The sequence below is a fragment of the Pseudorca crassidens genome, chromosome 2 (genome assembly GCF_039906515.1).
Source record: "Pseudorca crassidens isolate mPseCra1 chromosome 2, mPseCra1.hap1, whole genome shotgun sequence".
NCBI classification, from domain to species: Eukaryota; Metazoa; Chordata; class Mammalia; order Artiodactyla; family Delphinidae; genus Pseudorca; species Pseudorca crassidens.
In genome coordinates, this window is record NC_090297.1 from 17556503 (window position 1) to 17577656 (window position 21154).

Below are 21154 nucleotides of genomic sequence, written 5' to 3' on the forward strand. Positions count from 1 at the left end.
GCAGAAAAGAGCATTTGATGTCTGGGTAGGCTGTGGGGGGGTCGGGGCGAGGTGGGGGGTACGTGGCTTTAACAGAGGCTGGGGGCTATCACAGTGATCCAGACTCTGCCCTGCCCATGTTGTACTCACAATCCAGTTGGGCTGATGAGTAAAAGTCTCAGGGCAGGGTGACAAAGGTGACAATGAGAGGTACACATAGGACTGTGGAAACCCCAGTGCTGGGGTCATCAGGAAGGGCTTCTAGAAGGGGGTGACATTTGAGATGGGTCTTGAAGGATGTGTATGAGTGTCCTGGGCAGGTCAGAAGGGCGAGGAATGTTGCAGGGAGAGGAGCGCCTTGAGTGCTGGACTGCAGAGTGAGAGGTCTGTCCAAGGGGCAGAGGAGAGATGCAAAATATTTAGCAACCGCTCAGAAGGGGTGCCTACTGTAAACACCTGGGGTGCCTGGGCTCCTGCCTCGCTTAGCCAGCCCGAGGCGGGTCCCGGAAGTAACTGCCTACCTGAGTGTGTCTCCTCTTCTTTAAAATGGCTATGGCAAGGGGGACTTCCCTGGTGGCACAGTGGTTTGCCAATGCAGGGGACACGGGTTTGCTCCCTGGTCCGGGAAGATCCCACATGCCGCGGAGCAACTAAGCCCGTGCGCCACAACTACTTAGCCTGCGTTCTAGAGCCGGTGAGCCACAACTACTGAGCCTGCGTGCCACAACTACTGAAGCCTGCACGCCTAGAGCCTGTGCTCCACAACAAGAGAAGCCACCGCAATGAGAAACCCGCGCACCGCAACGAAGACCGAACGCAGCCAAAAATGAATACAAATAAATAAATAAATTTATAAAAAAATTAAAAAGCATTGGACAAATGCTGGCTGTGAAAGGCAGCCTGGTGTATCAGGAAGACTCAAGGGCAATAGAAGTGAGTTCAATTTCTGACTCGCTGTGTGACCTTGGCCAAGTCACCTAACCTCTCAGAGCTTCATTTTCCTTCTGTATAAAATGGGACCAGTAAGAGTAACAGACATCCCTCAGGGTTGTCGTGAGGACTGACAGCTCTTCTGTGTGCAGGGCCATTCCCGTCCCCGCTTCCCTTCTTTCCCTTCCCCAGAAAGCCCTGGTGTTCATTTACCGCCCCCCCCCCGCCCCCCAAGCAACCCCTTCCCAGACCCCCATCCATCATCCTGTCCTTTGCGGAGGTTAAGTGGGTCCCCAAGCAGCGAATCCAAACTCTCCCAAAGCCCCGGCCGCACAATGCGGCCTGCTGTTAGCGAGCACCCCGGCTGGCCCGGAGGATTGGGTTTCAGCCAGGCGGCTGGCGCTGGCGGATGCCCAGGCCAGCGGTGGGCAGGCGGGGGACAGAGTGGAGGAGCCGGCGTCGTGGGGACTCCTCCGGCCAGGCCTGAGAAAACAAGAACAGGCTCCAGGCAGGCAACCGAGGCAGAGAAGGGCCTCCGAGCGGCAGGAGGACAAGTAGGGGTATGTGCTGGGAGAGTCGTTGGGCAGAAGGATTTTACATTAGCTGGGTCCCCTTTCCGTGAGCCTGGGGGCGGAGCAGGGGGGCCGCGCCGGAAAAATACCAGGCTGCCTCTTGGCAGATTTCACCTTATAAGACCCATAGCCTTCTCAGGGCTGCTCTGGCATCACCACCCCCTACTTGGTTGCTTTGGACCAGTGACCCCAAGACCCTCTTAGCCGCTGTTCCTCACCTGGTTTTCAGCGGAGAGACCACGGGAAACCCAGTTGGGCTGATGGTTCAAATCCAGCTTTGCTGCTTTTTGGCTGTGTGTCTTTAGGCAGGTCTCTTAGCCTTTCTGAACTCAGTTTTCTCATCTGTACAATGAGGATAACAGCACAAGCCTTGCGGGGTGTGCAGAGTGCTCAAGACCTGGCATTGAGGGCATGGTACACAAATGCTCTGATTTTTTCCTCTCCCATTTGCGAGGCATCATAACCTGGTAGTTTCTGGGCTCAGACCGAACAGGTCCCATCCTGCCCTGCCCCTTACTGGCTGTGTGGCCTTGGGGGAGTCCTTGATCTCTCCACCAAGCCTTGGTTTCTCCATTACTTGCTCTGGGAGGTCAATGAGACAGGGTCGGTGAAGCCCACTGTCTTCCTCTGTGAGTGTTAGTGATTTTCACCGTTGCCTTCGTATGGCCCAGCCTTTGCATTTTATAAAGACCTTTGCACCCAGTTCCTCCTTGGATCCTCTACGCAACTCTGTGAGGTACACAGAGTGAGGATGTTGTGATCCCCATTTAATAGAGGAAGGGACTGAGGCTTGGAAAGGTGACATGACTTTGCCAAATTACCAGGCTTATCGATGGCCTTGAACTTTATCTGCTGATTCCTGACTGTGGCCTCCTCTCAGAATTCTAGTATGGGTTGTGGAAAGAAGGCTCCAACTCCCAGCCACTGATAGCCCAGGTCTGGCCTCCAGGCTGTGGCTAGCATCTCACCAGGCTGTGGTGGGGTAGACGGGCTTGTGTTTGAATCACCTCAGCCTCATTGGCCCCACCAGGGAGCAGCCAGAGCTGCTGGGAAGGGTTCAGAGCAGCATCTGAGGCTTGGGTCATGTGCCAGGCTGAAGGGCTGCCTGGGCTGTGGGCTGCTGGCCAGTCTGGGACAAAGACCCCAGGGAATAGCTACGAGGTGTCTGTCCATCTTCAGGATCGACCATGTTCTCAGGACAGACCATGTCACTACTCTCCTCAGGGACCCTCTATAGCTCCCCATTGCCCCATTTTGGATCTTTGGGACAGGATTGAAACTCCTTAGCTCCACATTTGAAGCCCTACAGGTCTGGCCCCATTCCAAGCTAACAGATCCATCCACAAAGCATTTTGCTCCCATCCCATGGGACAGACACTCCAGCATGAAGCAGTGGTTAAGAATATGGGCTTTGGTGCAAGGCAGACGCAGCTCCGCCACGGCCCGGCCATGAAAACCTTGAACAATCTCTCCTAACTTTAGTTTTCCCATCTGTAAAGGGAGATTCAATAAAGTACCTACTTTATCAATAGTTACGATGCCATGAGATAATGAATGGCAAACCCTTAGCCCAGAGCCCCGCATTGAGACCCCGTCCTGAGGTTTTACTGTTGCCCAAACTGCCCCTCAAGTTTCATACCTCCGTGCCTTTGATTCTGTCACGCCCTTTACATGGCATGCCCTTCCCCTCTTCTCCCAGCTCAAATGCCACCTCCTTTGAGATGCCTTCGCTGATTCCCTGGTCAAAGCTAATCCTTTCTTCCCTTGGGTCTCCTGGCTCGCGGCCCGGACCAGCTGTTTCACTCTGCCTTTCCCTGTAGAAAGTTCACGCGTCAGGCACTAGTCTGGAAGCTCCTTGAGGGAAGGACCTGCTCACCTGTTTCTGTGTCCCCAGTGCTCAGCACAGGGCCTGGCTCACAGGAGGTAGAGTAGATGTGTGTTGAATGACCATGATCTTGTTACTTAACCCAGGAGAACTCAGGGACAGCTGCCAGGAAGAAAGAGCCTTTGAGTTAAGTTTTGGAAGAGAAGTTAGCCAGGCTGTAAAGCTGGAAGGGCCAGACATTCCAAGCAGGAAAATTGGGAACAGTCAAGTCACCAAGGCCCAAGGAAACATAGTAGCTTCTGCAAGCAGAAGGAAATTCAGGATGGCTGGACACTGCTGGAAGTTAATTAGCTGGCCCAGCCAGCAGAGCCCTTGAATGCATTGTTGAGGAGCCAGCACTTTATCTCGCTGACAGTGGGAGCTCTGAAGGGCATTAAGCTCAGTTAAGACATGATCAGACATGGGCTTTAGAAACCTCACCCAGCTTCCATGTGCAGAACGAATATATCTACTGTGTGTCAGAACCAGTTCTCAGTGCTAAGGTTACAGTGGTGAGGGAAACAGACACAGCGCTCCCCCAGAATGAGGGCCCTGGGAGACTGGAGATCAACAGGACTCACCTGCATGATGTCACTTAATTCTCACGTGACCCATTTTACAGATGGGGGAAACTGAGGCCCAGAGAGGAGGACGATCTTGCCTGCAGTCACACACTAGAACTTGCCAGAACCAAGGTTCTAGCATAGACAGTCTGCCCCACTCCCCTGCTGCCCTCCCGCCTCTTTCCCCTCCTGTCCTTACACAGGGCCATATACAGGGAGAACATACAAAAAGTCCTGGTGCGTGTGCGCGTGTGCGCGCGCGCGTGTGTGTGTGTGTGTGTGTGTGTGTGTGTGTGTTTTAAGGCTGTAGCTGCAGCCTCCTAAAAATAACACAGAGGAAGAATGAGACACATGTGGGTTCAAATCCCAGCCCTGCCTGTGAGCCTTTGTGTAGGCCACTTCACTTCTCTGATGTCAGTTTCCGCATCTGAAAAATGGGGCTAATAGTGTGTACCCCTCTGGTGGCCATGAGCCTGAGGCCATACTTAGAGTGCCCAGCTCATTGCCTAGCACATGGTAGGCGTTTAATGAATGTTCCTCCTCCTGTCTTTGGAACTCTCACCTACTGTCATTAGTGCAGATGAACAGTATCTGTGGCCCTAGAGAAGTATGACCCAAGAGGGAGGTCAGACAGAGCTGACCGGGGCTGGGTCGGGGAGCAGAGGACGACCACCTACCCCAGCCTGAAAACAGAGCCCCGCGAAGCCACCCTCCTGTTGGCCCAACGCTAACGACTTCATTGTGTCTCCCCTTTTAGCTCAAATATTTCTGAAATGTGCACTGCTCATTCACACATAGCCAGAGGGGTCTTCGGGCCTCCCGGCCTGTGCAATTGGGGCCTCCTGATTGCTTCCTTCTGTGCAGTCTCCAGGAAGCAGAGGGGGTGCGGGAGCAGTGGGGCAAGGGCCAAAGCCGCTCCCAGGGCCCAGACCCTGTTTTCCCACCCTGTTTTCCCACTCTGGGCTGGTGGCTGGAGGCCCTGGTTCCAGCTTTCAGCTGGATGCTAAGCATCTTGTCCACAGAGCCTCAGTTTCCTCATCTTCCTACTGGGATTTTTTTAATGGTCACTTAGAGCATCCAGGGCTTGGGAACTGGACATTTGCAGGGCTAGCTGGGGTGGGAGTGCCCAGAGGTGAGTGGAAGGGCAGTGTCAGGCAGGATGGGGGGTGTGGACGGCACCAGGGGGGCTGGGAAAGATGTGGGCAGGTGGGTGTGGTCCAGCAAGGGGGCCTCCGAGAGCCGCTGACCTTTACTGGGCAGTTTCTGCTCCAACTCTGCAGCTCAGTCCTCAGCTCCCACCACTCCCTGCCCCCCCACACATCTATCCCCACAGACCATGCTGTTGTCTCCTCCGTGCCTTTGCCTCTGTTGTCCCTTCTGCCTTGCATAACCTTCCCACTCAGCCTCTCCTAACTCCCTTCTAATTCATTCTTCAAGCCTTTATCCATGTCACTTCCTCCAAGAAGCTGTCCTTGCATTGTTTGTTTTCTTCGCCTTCTGTACCCGATTCCCATCACACACAGTACCCCATACGCATTCCCGTTGCGGTCTTTGTCACATCATGTGGTGATTAATCAATCATCTGTGTACAACAAAAGTGGCTTCCCCTGCACACAGGATTGTCTTTGTCACAGTGGGGATGGGGACGGGGACATTTCCAGCAGTTCACAGGCAGCTTGGTGGAGCCTAGTGGTCCCCAAACTGTAGGAAGTGAGATGATGTTACCTAGTTTGCAGACGAGCATTTTTAATTGTAATGGTCTTATGTTTATTTTCCTTCCTTTTATGGCAAGTGATATTGGTTTACCATTTGTAATAATGATAACCTTTTTCCTCTTTAAAATGCACTTAAGAGAAAAAAAAGAGTCAGAAGAAATTTTGTGATTAAATAACAGTGCAGGCTGTAGGTGGAAACAGCTGAAGTCATGGATGGTGTCCTGATGGAGCATGTGTTCAAGCCGTACAGTTTTAGGGGAGGGAAGGGGATTTCAGCCTTCAACTGAAGACCTACTAAGTGTGAAGCCCTGTGCTGGGTCTTGGGGCAGGTAAAGAAGGTGTAGAAGGGGAGAAGATCAGAAGGAACAGTGTGTGTGAGAGAGTACCAAACAATCTGCAGCTGGAGCACCGCGTGTGAATGGAATAGTTGTGTGACCTTGGGCAAGTTCCTAAGCCTTTTTAAGCCTCAGTTTTCCCATCTGTGAAATGGGACAGTATCAACTATCCCTTGGCATCATTGTGAGAATGTGGGTAAGGGTTTCTGGCTCCTAATGGACAGGGTCTCTGTCTCAGTGAACATGCGTTCTCTCCCTCTGTAGGTTTTTGAGATCAGAGGAGCAAAGTCTGGGGTGTTACAGGGAGGAGGGAAGTGCTGGTGATGGAAACAGGGCTTGGCTTTTTGAACCCACCCAGGTTCCTGAGGCAAGAACTACTGACCGCAGATTCCCCGGGAAACTGAGTTTGACTTTGGGGCTTGGTTTGAGAGAAACAAAGAGGAAACCAGGGCATCCCAGGAAAGCAGCATCAGACGGGCCAGGAGGGGCTCCCCAGAGGCCGCGGCCCTTGAGCGAGAGGCTGATGTTTGTCAGATGTTGGCAAGCGTGGTCTGGGGTGTGGCGGGAGCTGCTTGGACTCGCCTTCACTTGCGGGGCCACCTAACGAGCCCAGAGGAAACGCTGGGTGTGTGCAGGCGCTGGGTCGGCCAAAAAGCACCGCACTCGGTCTAAGAAAGAATAGCTGCCGCTTACTGACGATCTGCTTTGCGCTGGGCTGCAAGCTAACAGACCTTCCGTCTCCTTGCGTCCTCCTGTCCACCCTCGGAGGGTATTATGGCCATTCTCCAGGTGAGGAAACTGAGGCTTACAAAGGTTGCCCGTCCAGGGTTACAAGGCAAGTGGGTGGCAGAGCGGGTATTGGAATTGAAGTCTGACCTCCCGACCCCAGTTGATCTGCTCTGCTTAGCTGCCTCTTTTGCAGAGGGTGGAGGGAGGTGTCGACATGGAAAGGCAGAAGGCCAAGGGGAAGTTGTAGGGAGAACACCCCGGGGTTCCCTCCTGCCACGGCCCCAGGGGTAACAGCTTTCCCAGAGGCAGCCTTCAAGGCAGAGCCCAGGATCAGCTTGGTGAGAAGGGAGCCCAGGAGGTGCCGGCCTTCTGTGTCCTTCCCAGGGGACATGCAAGCTGGACCCTCCTTTTCGCCCCTTCTTGCTGTGAACCAGCCTACCCATGGACTTCCTGTCCTTCTGAGATCCTCCCCTTGCTGGTTCCAGATGTGGTGGGAGGCTGAGGCGGGGAGGGCAGTGGAACCCCCAAGCCTGAGCTCCCCGGGAGCCCAGAGTTTGAGGACCAGCCTTTAGTGCGTGACTTTCGGCAAGTCATTTGCCCACTCTGGGCCTGAGCTTCCACCCAGGCGATGGGGATGTCAGTTCACAGGCCCTTCTCTGGGCTGTGGAATCCTCTAGTGCTTGGCCTCTGGGTCAGCCCAAGAATCCAGCCAAGGGGTGGGGCCACCTGCTTGGCGGCTTGCCTCCCCCGCCCGACTCCTTTCTGGTCCCAAGCAGAGTCTCCTCTCTCCCTTGTTCCACACGGCTCCCAGCAGCTGTTCCTCGGGCCCAGGCAGAGAGCCCGGCTTGGCGCGTCTCTGGCTGAGGCCGATGAGAGAAAACAGGTTAAAAGTTCAGCCCTTGTTCTCTCCAGGAGGAAATATCTGTAGCATTCGGAGTGTGGAAAGGAACCCTTTTTCCAGCTCCAAAGCAGCACAATACAACTTCCCTCCAATTTGCCGTCAGAAAGATGCCCTTGGCACTGGACTCCACCGTCCCTGGCACCCTCCTCCCCCCTCGCCAGCCGCCAGTGCAAAGGGACACAGTGACCGCAGACACAAGCCACAGGCGGTCATGAGGACACTGCCACATCCTCCCTTGTCAGCTCACAGGTCTGACTGGGGTCACCTCTGGCTGAATGCTTCCTTCTCTCCCACCCTCCCATCCATACCTCCCCTGCCCTAGTTCGAGACCTTGTTACTCCCATTTTGACCTTCACAGAGGCCTGGACACTGTGTACCCTGCCCCCACTCTCTCTGCCCTAGTTCATCCAGCCCAGGCCATCAAACTAAGTGTCTAGAAGTTTATAGGGTAGGAAGCAGGAGACCCTCACCTCCCACTCTGCCACCAACTCCTGTGTGATCTTTAGGAAGTCTCTTCCCCTCTCTGTGCCTCAGTTGCCCTATTTCTAAAATGAGGCAGTTAGGCTAGACCAGGGATAGCATCTCAAATGGTGGGGGTTCGTTTCCTGGAGCACTGTGGTGAGAAGCACTGTGTAGCCACAGAGTGTGGGGATTGATTAGTGATGTGTCCTGGGCACAGAATTGGAGCATAGCTGCAAGCACGCCTCTCGCTCACCCTCGCTGATCTAGGTGGTGTGGAAGGTCCAGCTGTGATGCTCTGGGTCTCTCCGCCTACCCTCTCACAACTATTTGTATTCCTACCCCATCTCCACTAGCAGACTGTGAACTGCTCCATGGTAGGGCTTTGCTAGTCACCGTTTTTTCCCTCAGGGTATCCAGTACAGTGCTTGGTACATAATGGGCATCAGGATATATCTGGTGATTGAATACTCGAGCAATTTAAATCTTCTCAGTGCATTGTAGTTCAGTTCAAAAAGTATTTGGAATCCCCTGTGGCAGGAAAGGGGTAGAGGGAGGGGTGCTGAGCCTGATCTGGGCGTGATTGGGGATCTCTCTGGCCCTGTGGGTCTCCTTTGTCATTGGCCGTATGGTTCTTTTCCTCCAGCTGCTGGAATAAGGGGAGGCAAGTGGGGCCTGGCTGGTTCAGAAGCTGATCTGAGTTTCCTGAACCCCCAGAGGGCAGGTGATGGTCTGGCCCCACTGGACACAGTGCTCACCCCTTAACACCCCTCCATCCCCAGGGCCCTATCCTAGGGGCAGAGTTGGCTGAACCCTAGGGGAGGGGGCCCAGGGTTGAGGACACAGTGGAGAACCCCAAGTTCCTGGAGAAGGGGGGAAAGGTATCCCTCACAGGAGGTGTGTGCCAGAGGGCCAATGTGGGATAACTGATGCGGCTTGGCTGGGACCCAAGGGAGGCCCCTGTAAGGCCAACATTCCAGTTCTGAGAATTTGATGCAAGTGGAAAAGCTAACAGAACCCTAAGTCTGAAGTTAAAATTTGAGATTTCCTGAGGACTCTCTGAAACCCATCCAGGAGACCCCAGATTAAGACCCTTCCCTACCAGTAAAGGAGCAAAGGGGCAATACCTAGGTTGGAGGGATGTGATTAGCTAAGAGGGTGGGGCATAATCCTGTGTGAAAGGGCTGGAGTTGGACCTTAAGGGGTGGAGTCTAGAGGAATAGAATCAGATGATTGGCTGGAGTGTGTGAGTGGGCGGGATTATGGAGTGAGAGGCAGGACCTAAAGGGAGGGTAGTCTATAGGGTTAGATCCAGATGATTGTTCGGAGCAATGGAAGTAGTGCTCTGTAGAGCAGGCCCTCAGGAGGTAGGTTCTTGGTGATTGACGGTGCTTCATAGGCAGCTCAGTGATGACTCTTTGCTGTCTCCACAGAAACGCTGATGGACTCAACCACAGCGACGGCGGAGCTGGGCTGGATTGTGCATCCTCCATCAGGGGTGAGTCAGTGGTCCTCAAACCCTGCCTGGTCTCCCAGGATACCTCGGGTTCTGCTGCAGGGCCCAGATGCCCCGCCTCCCCCACCCCGCCGAATTCCAACCCCTTCTCCTCCTTCAGGTCCCAGGACCTGGCCTCTCATTGCCCCACCCTGCTGGTCCCCTACCATTGATGGAGTGCTAGTTACCATGACAACATGCTGGATGCTTTCAGACTTTATCCCATAGAATTCTAAACGGGAGGCTGAGGGAATTCCCTGGCGGTCCAGTGGTTAGGACTCGGCGCTTCCACTGCCAAGGGCCTGGGTTTGATCCCTGGTTGGGAAACGAAGATCCCACAAGCCACACAGTGTGGCCAAAAAATAACAAATAAATAAATAAATAAAAGCGAGGCTGAGAAGTGGTACACGCAGTACCCCCATTTTATAGATGAGGAAGGTGAATTGTCATTTCCTGAGCACCTACTGTGTGTCGTACTATATCAAAGCACCTTTACGTCATCTCCAGTCCTATGGGGAGGAATCCCCTCCATTTTACAGGTGCAGAAACTGAGGCTCGGAGAGCTATAGCCACCTGCCAGGGACCCTATGGCTAGTAAGTGATGAGGGCTCAGGTTTGCATCCAGGGCTGTGACCGAGTCTTCTGGGTCCCTTTTCTGGGTCCCCGTAACACTAGGCTCCCCCTTCCTGAGCTCTTATCATCCCACTGCCTTGGGTCCAGTGGTCTGAGCCCATGGAGGCTGCGAGCTTCCCGAGAGCAAGACCAGGCACAATTTGAGATTCCTCTTTCTTCCCATAACAACCAGCCCAGCAGTTACATAGAGACTGTGGGGTCAGACACTCCTGAAATTCTGTCCCAATTCTGCCACTCACCAGCTGTGTAATTTTGGGCCAGTTCCTTAACCTGTCTGAGCTTTAGTTTCCTCATCTATAAAATGGTGATAATCATGTCTTCCTCACAGGACTGTTGTGAGGTTCTCCTGCAACGTGTCTAGCACGGTGCCTGATGTAGAGTGGGCTCCTAGTGACAGGTAGCTATAGTAACTGTCACCGTCATCATTGTCAGTCCTAGTATCATTCCCTCCTCATCCCCCTGGTCTCTGGGGAGGGCTCTGGGCTCCCACAGCCCATCCCTTCCCTTCCCCCCATCCCAGCTCCTCCGCTGGGACTCAGCTGCTACCCCAAGGAGCTGCGTCCCCCCACCCCCCTCAGGTCTGTGCTCTCAATAGGCAGGGCCCCAGGGTCAGGCCTCTTTCTGTGGCTCTTTCTTGTCACCAATTTTCCATCTGTGAAGGCGGCTGGGCGCACATCCCCACCCTGCCAGTAATGAGGCCAGGCTGGGCTGCACGGCCCCCGGACGCAATTATTTGGGGTGTTTAGGCTGCAGGGCCTCTGCATGTTAATTAGAGAGAGGGGAGAAAGGCAGACTGCTCTAATTAAGTGCTCTAATTAAGTTCCGAAGAAGAGCAGTGATTGAAACAAGGGGCTGACTTTGTCACATGGTGCCACAAAAAAAAAAATTAAATGCAACGTAGGGAGCTTCAGAGCCACCACTGAAGGAGCGGCTGGGCCAGCTCAGCCTTCCCCACGCACGCTTGCCCTTCACAGCATCAGCCCTCCCTGGGCTGGCAAACACCACCCCGCCCTGTGCAGACTTGGCCTGGAGAATCTGAGGGAGGCAAAAGGACAAAGAGGGTGACACCTCTCCCACCACTTGCCCCCATCCCCCCCCAAAGTCACATTTGGCAGTTGGGGAAATAGAGCCCCAGAGAGGGGCAGTGACTTGCCTAAGGCCACACATCAAGTTAGCAGAGCTGGGACAAAACCCAGGACTCCTGGGCCACTGTTGGGTCCTCATGTTTCAAGACAGTGCGCACAAGCATGGGTCTGGGTCTGGGTCTGGGTCTGTGTGACCTGGGTCAGGTGACCTCGCTTCTCTGGTCTCTACTCCCTCATCTAAAATAGAAATAATCCTACTTACCACATGTGATAATCATGACAAAGAAATGAGATCCTGTTACAGCACCCACCCTTGGCCCAGCATGGGTGAGTGGGGTTCACTCTGCTGTTGGGTCTACCCCAGACGCAGCCAGCACAACACCAAGGGGGGCACAGGAGAAGGAGGGGATGGGTGGCTGAGCCCAGCAAGCTCTCAGTCCCACTGTGGAGACCAAACCAAGAGGGCCGGGGGTGCCCGGCACTTGTCCAGGCAGGTTGTCCCCGAGGGCCCAAGGGAGAGTCGGTGAATGCGAACACTGCAGCTGGAGGGAGAGCCCATGGCAAGAGGTTCCAGAGGATGGACAGAGAGACGAGAGGTGCTCGAGGGGTCACAAAAGTGTGAACAAAGGCGCAGCCTACGAGTGAGCTTGGCCTGTGAGCGTCTGTGGAGGGAACACGGCCTGTGCCCTTCCATTTCCAACTTTCCATGGCCCTGCCCAGCCCCTTCCAGCCGGGGGGCTTGGGAACTCGCAGCTGGGTGAGAGCCCAGGCCGGGGCCCAGTGCAGCGCCGAAGTGCGGACCCCAGGCGGGAAGGCGGGAAGGTGTCCCTCCAGGCACCGTCTTAGCCACTTAAGGCCCCAGAGCAGAGCTGCTCTCATGGGGGAAGGCCTTGTCTTCCTGTTATGGGGGTGAGGGCTCTTCTTCCATTGGACTGGGAATCCCCAAGGGCAAGGACTGTGTCTCCCTGATCAGACAGGGAGCTCCCGGCAGGCAGAATTCCTGTGTCCCCCATCAGACTGGTAGCTCCCCAAGCGCAAGCTCTGTCTGCTTTCAGACAGGGTGGGCCTCTCCCTGGTTTCCCTTCCAGGTGGGAGCTTCCCAGGAACAGGGGCCACGTCTTCTTTATCAGATTAGTTACCCCTGGGGGTAAGGGTCACATCTCCCACGTTGACTAGGGCAATACCAAGAGCAGGGTGTGTGCCCTTCCCATCAGATTGGCATGTCTCCCTCATAGACTGGGGGATTCCTCAGAGCCAAGGCTATGTGTCCCGCTCAGCTTAGAGTTCTCTGATGGTAAGCATCATGTCTCCATCATCAGACTGGACGCTCCCTTAGCTAGGGTCTGTGCCTCCCCCATTAGACCAGGAGGCCCCAGATGGTAGGTGTCCTGTCTACCCCCATCAGACTGGAGGATTCCCTAGGGAAGAGTCTGTGCCTCCCCTCTTAGACAGGGTGTTCCCTGGGGCTAAGCCCCTACCTCCCCCACCTGACTAGCATTTCACCCGCAGTGGGAAGAGGTGAGTGGCTACGATGAGAACATGAACACGATCCGCACGTACCAGGTGTGCAATGTGTTTGAATCGAGCCAGAACAACTGGCTACGGACCAAGTTCATCCGGCGCCGCGGCGCCCACCGCATCCACGTAGAGATGAAGTTCTCAGTGCGTGACTGCAGCAGCATCCCCAGCGTGCCTGGCTCCTGCAAAGAGACCTTCAATCTCTATTACTATGAGGCCGACTTCGACTCGGCCACCAAGACCTTCCCCAACTGGATGGAGAACCCGTGGGTGAAGGTGGACACCATTGCCGCCGACGAGAGCTTCTCCCAGGTGGACCTCGGTGGCCGGGTCATGAAGATCAACACCGAGGTGCGGAGCTTCGGGCCCGTGTCCCGCAGTGGCTTCTACCTGGCCTTCCAGGACTATGGCGGCTGCATGTCTCTCATCGCCGTGCGCGTCTTCTACCGCAAGTGCCCCCGCATCATCCAGAACGGCGCCATCTTCCAGGAGACTCTGTCCGGGGCTGAGAGCACATCGCTGGTGGCTGCCCGGGGTAGCTGCATCGCCAACGCGGAGGAGGTGGACGTGCCCATCAAGCTCTACTGTAACGGGGACGGCGAGTGGCTGGTGCCCATCGGGCGCTGCATGTGCAAAGCGGGCTTCGAGGCCGTGGAGAATGGCACTGTTTGCCGAGGTAAGGGCCACGGCGGGGCAGGTGCCCCTGCAAGCGTGTGGAGTTGGTGTTGGCTGCAGGCTTGAACCTGGCAGCTGGGAGGGGAGGCTGGTGAGCACAGAGGCCTGGAGCTGGCCATGAGGCCCTCTGTGGCCAGGGTTTCCAAATCTACAACCGTCGCTCCGCTTCTTGGAGGCGTTAAACAGCACTTCTTGAACGGTGGTGTGTGTACGTACTACAGGGGGTGTGCAGGCTGATGTTAGCTGAGGATAAATGGTTCTCCTTTTAATTATTACGTAATGATGCCAGGTGACACTTCATTTCTTCATTTACAAAAGTGATGTGGTTTCCTTTTTAAGAAAATGTATAAGTCATAGTAAATAACACTTATAAGAGAACCTTCATTGAGCTTTTGCTGTATCAGTCAGTATAGGCCAGGCCACGCCGAAGTGACAAAACAGTAAAAGTTTATTTCTCACTTAATGCTACCTGTACATCGTGAGTCAGCTTGGGATTCCTCCCTCCGGGAGCCAAGCAGATGGAGACGCCCCCATTTGGAATGTTGTGATCACCAGGGCAGAAGGAAGGAGCAAGTGTGACAGATTGTATATGGGATCTAAATCTTCCCCCCCACCCGGAATGGCTCAGACGTCACTCCTGTGCACGTTTCAATGGCCAAGGCAAGTGATGTGGTTACTTCTAATTCAAAGAGATGGGGAAGTGCAGCTCCGCTGTGAGCCAGCCCTCCTGATTATCATTCTTACTGTGTGCTGAGCACTTTACATGTCTAACTCATTTAATCCTCACGAGAACCCTATGAAGGAAAGTGCAATTTTATAGGAAGAAATCACAGCTCATGCACAGTTCATACAGTGAATAAGTGGAGATAGCACAGAACCTTACCCAGGCAATGTAATTCCAAACTACCCTCTTAACCACTGTGCCCCTTAAGTTAATTTAAAGAAAAATATTAAGTAAACAATAGTACAGGTAGTATTTGATTATGGCCAAGAGTCACCAAAGTGGTGTGTAAACATAAGAAGTTTGTACGAGGTACTGCATGGTGGTGAGAAGGCCGTGAAGGTAGACAGACCTGGGTTCACATTCCAGCCCTGCCGGTTACTAGTTGGACGTCCTGATCTGAGTTGTGAAACCCTCTTTCATAGGGTAGTTGTGAGGATTCAAGACCTTAAGACACGTAAAGCACTTTTGATGGCTTCTAATATACAGTAAGAGGTTAATAAATGTTAACTAAATGAGATGCCACATATACAGCCCAGCGTGGCACAGGTTCTCTGCAGTGGGAGCTATGGTGGTGATGGTGGTGACACAGGAGACTTGAAGCCTGCTTGTGCCACTTCCTCTTGCCTTCCCAATTGGAATTGGGTCCTGGGGTGTTCCAGATGCCAGGCTACGAGTTTGGACCTTTCCCAGGGGCCTCGAAGAGCCAGTTAAAGTTTAGCCCGGGGTAATCGCAATGATCCTGACCTTTATGAAATTCTGTCGCATCCACCATCCCCATGGCTCCTCCCTCCAGCCCTCTGAGGCAGCATTTTAAGGGTCCTGGGAGGATAAGTGGGTGTATAAGAGACAAGAGCAGTGGCCTGTGGGGGAGCTGCTGCAGTGATCTCAGGTGATGATGGCTGCATGGACTGGGCATCCACAGTGCTGGGGAAGAGGAGGGGTGCAGTCAAGGGACTTTTTGGCAGTGAGTCAGATGAGATGTGGAGACATATTGGAAAGGGAGGAGGGAGAGGAATCAGAGGGAACCAGGAATTCCAGCTTACAGGGCTGTGATTGTCTTGGAAAAGAAATGGGGGCATTGGGAGAAAAGGCTGGTTTCTTAGGGAAGACAACAAATCTGGTTTCCTTTACTTGAGTGTGAAAGTGCACAGCCCTGGGACATGGCAGGGGTGAGACAGGCCATGGGGAACAGAATCAGTCACTCATTGCCTATTGGTTATTCACTCATCAACCCTGTACCTCGTCTGTGTCAGACCTTGTGCTAAGCACCAGGTAAGATAGAAGAGAATCCAACTATGGCCTTGCCTTCTAGGAGCTCACAGTCTAGCAGAGGAGACCGACTGTAAATGAACGAGGGTGGGAATGTGTTAGACTTGTTTTAATAGGAACTGCTCAGGCTGAGGTGGGCACAGAAAAAGGGAAGGCTTCAGAGAGGAGGTGACATTGGAGCTGAGTCTTGGGAGAGGTGTACATTAATCAGGTGGCCCAGTCCTTCTGGAGGCTGGCTCAGCATCAGCAGAGACCTGGGGACGTGAATCAGTGTGCCTCATTAGGGGGACTGGTCAATTGTTTGGTGTGGCTGTGGCTAAGGGTGCAAGGAGAGATGTAAGAAGAACTGTGGCTGGAGTGGTGCCCAGATGAAGAGGTGTATTAGTTATCTATTGCTGCATAACAAGTTAGCCCAAAATTTAGCAGCTTAGAACAACAAGCATGTATTTATTTATTCATTTATTTATTTATGGCTGTGTTGAGTCTTCGTTGCTGCACGAGGGCTTTCTCTAGTTGTGGCGAGCAGGGGCTACTCTTCGTTGCGGTGCACGGGCTTCTCATTGAGGTGGCTTCTCTTGTGGAGCACGGGCTTCAGTAGTGAACAACCAGCATTTATTATCTCAGTTTCTTAGAGTCAGGAACCAGGCATGGCTTAGATGCGTGCCTTTGGCTCAAGGTCTCTCCTGAGGTTGCAAGCAGGCTGTAGGCTGGGGCTGCAGTTTCATCTGAAGGCTTGACCAGGGAGGGATCTGCTTCCACATTCCCTCATGTGGTTGTTTGCAGGCCTCAGTCCCTCCCACGTGGGCCTCTCACACGTGCAGTGGCTTCCCCCGAGCACATGATCCGAGAGAGGGAGCGTAAAAGAGAGAGCACTCTAGACAGAAGCCACATCTTTTTCTAATCTCATCTCAGAAGTGACATCTCATTACTTCTGCTGTATTGTCTTCATTAAAAGTGAGTCACCAAATTCAGTCCATGCTCCAGGGGAGGGAATTACACAGGGTGTAAATGCCAGGAGGTGGGGCCCCTGGGGCCGTGGCAGAGGTGGCCTGTCACAGAATCAGAGTCTGAGCTGCTTCTTGCAAGGGGTGGGAGTTCGAGGTAATGCTGGGGCAGAGTGTGTCCAGCGCTGGCTTCCCCCCTCCCCCCAGCCCCCGGACGAGGCCCAGCCCAGCCCAGCTGGCTACTGGATGTAAGTGGAGGCCAGTCAAGGTGTGATTAATGAGCTCAGGGAGCCAGAAGGACACCAGCTGCTGCTGTGGCATGTGTGCAGCCACCCAGATGTGGCGCTGCTTCAGCCAAAGTCCCACAGGCACTGGCCCCGCCAGCCCAGGACGTGTAGGAATGATGATTATTGCTCACATCTGGGGGTTGGCAAAGTGCTTTCCCCATCTCCAGCTCAGGGATTCTCAGCCTTTACTATGCCTCAGGATCTGCTGGGAAGTTTATTAAAATACAGATTCCTGGGTCTGGTGCAGACCTCTTCCCCGGGTCTGGTTCTGTGCCTCTGAGGTAGGGCCGAGAATCAGCATTTTTAAACAAGCAGCACTGATACTCCTGTACCAGGACTATTAGCGCAGACACACAATGTGTTCACACATCCTTGGCCAGACCGAGCAGGACTCAAGGCCAGCCCCACCACCACCCCAGGGAGCATCCACCCTAAAGGGTGGGAGGGGACATTAGCAGAATCTCTGGGAGGGTGTGGTTTGCAAAGATCCGTTTAATATTGAAACATAACATGATGGGGAAAGAATCCATTGCTTTCTGAGAGAAATACAGATTAGAGAAAACTTGACGGTGGGGGGTGGGGGGCGGGGGGGAGTAGTTGAGTCCTCATGGGGAATGGCAGCGATCCCAGGGGTGGGCAGTGGTGGCTAATGATGGACTGGGTGTTCCCAGTGCACTGAGTGGTTCATGAAACTATGGACTAAACTGACTCATTCAGACCAACTTCCTCTAGTGCCTGTTTGCTGTGTGCAGGGCACAGTGGGGAGGGGAGGGGCTCGGAAAAGCCAATTAACCCCTCAACAAGCATGTATTGGGTACGCCCTGTGTGCGTTTAGCCCTCTAACAGATATTGATTGAGTTCCTTCTCTGAGCTAGGCACATGCCAGTGCTAGGGAACACAGATGTGACCAAGAGGGACACATTCACTGCCCTCCCAGAGTTTTGGTGTGGGTAGGTGGATGGGGGAAGATGGAGGAAATAAAGTTAATAAACAAATAAATAAAATAGTTATAAACTGTGAGGAGTGAAAAGAAAAATATAGGGTACAACAAAAGAGATCAAAAGGAGGATCTGCTTTAGCCAGGTGGTTCAAGGAAGGCTTCCTGGAAGAGGTTTCATTTGAGCTGACTGAGGCTGTCCTGGGATGGCTGGAGGAGAGTTCCTGAGAGTCACGGTTTGGCTTCAAGTGGCTCGTGGGCAAGCAGAGCATGCAGACACAAGGGAGTAAGGCAGAGCGTGGTCCTTCCAGAAATGAAGTCTATCCAGGCAAAGTACTTTGAGAATATGAGGAAGAAGGCAGCTTTACCGACTGGGCATCTGGGAGGGCTTCAAGGAGGAGGTGACATTTGAATTAGGTCTTGAAGAGTGAGTGGGATGTGGATGGGTGAAGGGAGGGGAGGAATTGTAGGTCGAGAAACTGCATGAATAAAGACCCAAGGTGTGACAGTATAGGGCATGTTTGGTGGGTGTCCAAGGCCCTAGTGGGTGCAGAGCTGGGGTACGACTTTCTCCTCTTCATTCATCTATTCATGGTTCATTGAGTGCCTAATCTGGGCCTGCACTGGCTACACAGACACCAGGTGGGAGACTCCTGGGACTTCCTTCAGAAGAACTCTGCCCCCTTCCCCTACCCCAGTCCCCAGCCTCCTCAGGATCACAGTTCCCACTGGGGCTTGCCACCAGCTGATTTGCTGGTGGGGGGTGGGGGGGGGCAGGGGAGTGGCCTTGGAATTCCTCCTCTGCAGCAGCTGCTCCCACCCAAGCCCTGAGTCTGTTTGCCTGACTCTTTCCAGATGTTTATGGGGTTTACTGTGAATGTGTCCCTGCCTCAGTTTCTCCAAGTTTGTCTCCATATCCCTGTGCCCCTTGGTCTCTCCTTCCCTAATGAAGCCCCTACTTGCTACTCCCTGCCCATCAGAGGGAGCCCCCAGCCCAGCAACCGCTGGGGACCCGGACCTCCTCTCTCCCCACGGCAGACGTGCGTCTCTAACGGATCCAGAGGCGGTTCCACAGTGAGCGTGATTGCCGTGATGCTATTGGGGTGTAATGGGATTTTTCATGTTTAGCTTGGACAGGGAGAGGGACTGCGAGCCAGCGGGTTAGGGGGGTGAGGGGGTGGGAGGTGCTTGCACACACATGTTGAGCCCCTGGCTCCAACTCAGACTTCCCAGTTCCCAGCTGCCGGGCTTCTCCTCCCAGCCTCTCCCTCTCCTCCCCCTGCCCTGCTTGGCAGCCCCGAGCCCTGCTCTCTCCCCCACCCATGGCCTCTCCTTGACCTTGGCCATGGAGACCTGTTTCTTCAAACCCCAGCCCTGCCTCTTGCTAGCTGTGTGACCTTGGGCAAGCAGTGGACCTTCTCCTGGTCTTTGTTTTCCCATCTGCAGAGCAGAGTAAACAGATACACTGCTGTGCAGAGTAAATGAGAAAATACCTAGAAAAGTGTTAGAAAAATAAGGACTTTTACAAACACTGTCTTGCCTGTGGACTTTTTTTTTTCTCCTAATGAGCTTTTTTGTTCTGAGGAAAAAATAACTTTTCCTTATCACAAAAGCAATACAGGTTATTTGTAGAATCTTTAGAAATTACTGATAAGCCAAAAGGAGAAAATTAAAATCACACAGAGAGTAACCACTGTTAACAGACGGGTGTGGATCCTTCTAGGTGTATTTAGATGGATTTAAACATATTGATTTTTTTAAAAAGAAAAAATAGATTCCTTCTGAGAATACATGAGGATTTTTGACATATTAATATTTTGTGGGCATTTTTCCATGTCATGTTGGATCATCATTTGGGAAGGCTCTTAGAATTCCATAATAGATAGACGTACCATAGTTTATTTACCAGTTCTCTAGTGATCCGCGTGTAGATTGCTTGCAGTTTTTCACTATCTTAAATGCTGGCATGGACTTCATTGTCCCTCTGCCTTTTTGCACTGCTGCTGGCATCTGTGTAGGATATGTCTCCAGGCATGGAATTGTAGGGTCAAAGGGTATGTACTTTTTTTGAGCTTTTGATGCACATTGCCAGATTACCATCCAGAAAGGCTGGGCTGAATTACCCTCCTGGCAGCAGTCTTCGAGAGTGTCTGTTTCACCACATACTCACCAGCATGGGATATTATGCCTGTGGCTTTATTTTCTATTTCACTCCCAGAATCCTGTGCCTCCCCAGCCAAGGTAGGGAGGGGCCAGGGGTCCAGGGGGCCCTCAGGGTTGGATCCTGGGCCACCCTCAGGGTGGCCTCCTTCCCACCCTGCTCTCAGCTCCAGCCCTTCCCACAGAGGCCGAACCAGTGGCCCAGATGTATCTGGCAAGCCTCTGGGGGTGGGTGCGGTCAGTCTCGGGGTGAGGAGGAGGGAGGCATCCAGCTGGCAAGGCCTGTGCTGGCTGGGGAAAGGGGGGTGAGGATTGGAGTGCTGGGTGGGAGGAACGGCCCAGACCCCCACACAGAAAGTTTTGCTGCTTCTCTTCAAGGGCAGGGTGGAGACGCCCAGCTTGGGGAGGGGGAAGGGTGATAGATAACCCCTCCAGACCCCCAGGCTCAGGCCAGGGCTGAGACCACACAGGCCAGCCTTTCGAGAAGGGGATTGGATGGGGACCCTGGCCAGTACAGGCTATTCAAGTCTTTGCTCTTAAAAATTAGAAGTACCCCCTCCCCACTTCCCCTTTTCTATATGCTCTCAAAGCATCTATTTTTGTTCACAAATATCTATCCATCTCTCCATCCATTAATCCATCTGTTTGTCCATCTATCCAGCCAGCTGGCCAGCCAGCCATCAGCCATTCACTGAACTCCAGTTTCTGATTTTTTTGCTTCGTGGGGAGATCAGGTGATGTCTTCATAGAGGACCAAGAAGCTAACACACAGTGAATAACACTCCTCAGGCACCTGCTGTGCACCAGTCCCTGAACCAGGTGTGGGGACTGCAGACATGAGGAAAGCCCTTTTTGCCCTCATGGAGCTTCCAGTCTGGTATAGAGGAGTTGGCTCCATCTGTAACTGTAACCTTGGGGCACTTAGGAGGGAGTCAGGAGAGAGCTGGGGAGGCTTCCTGGAGGAGGAGCCATTTTCCCAGGGCTTTGGAGAATGGGAGGAGGTGGAGGCAGGAAAAAGATAGTCAGAAATGATACTGATTTTTTTTTAACCCTGGCCTCTTGCTGACCTGCAGCCATCTGGGGGAGTGGGGGTACAGGAGAAGTATTCTTAGCCAAGGGAGAAGGGCAGAGGGGCTGCCAGCACTCTCAAAGGGCTGAATGAGGCAGAGGCTGAAAGGAGTCCTGAGAGGATTGGAGAAGGCCAGGGCAAAGGGTGAAAGGTACCTCCTGTGTGCCCAGCTCTGTGTTATATGCTCTGCTCCACTATCTTATTGAATCTTCCGTTGATACGATTAGGTCCATTTACAGATGATGAGACTGAGGTCCAGAGAGGATCAGTGAGTTTTCCAAGGCCACACAGGCAGTAAGTAGCCGAGACAG

At 53.4% G+C, this 21154-nt stretch overlaps 1 protein-coding gene across 3 annotated transcripts in view; it reads left to right on the forward strand.

The window, feature by feature from the left end:
- Window positions 1–21154, forward strand: part of EPHB2 (EPH receptor B2) — a 185514-nt gene that overhangs the window by 54547 nt on the left and 109813 nt on the right. For all 3 annotated transcript variants that reach the window (XM_067723445.1, XM_067723424.1, XM_067723435.1), the window contains exons 2-3: window positions 9481–9545; window positions 12770–13454. In XM_067723445.1, the coding sequence (XP_067579546.1) occupies window positions 9481–9545; window positions 12770–13454 (750 nt within the window). The remainder of the gene's footprint in view (window positions 1–9480; window positions 9546–12769; window positions 13455–21154) is intronic.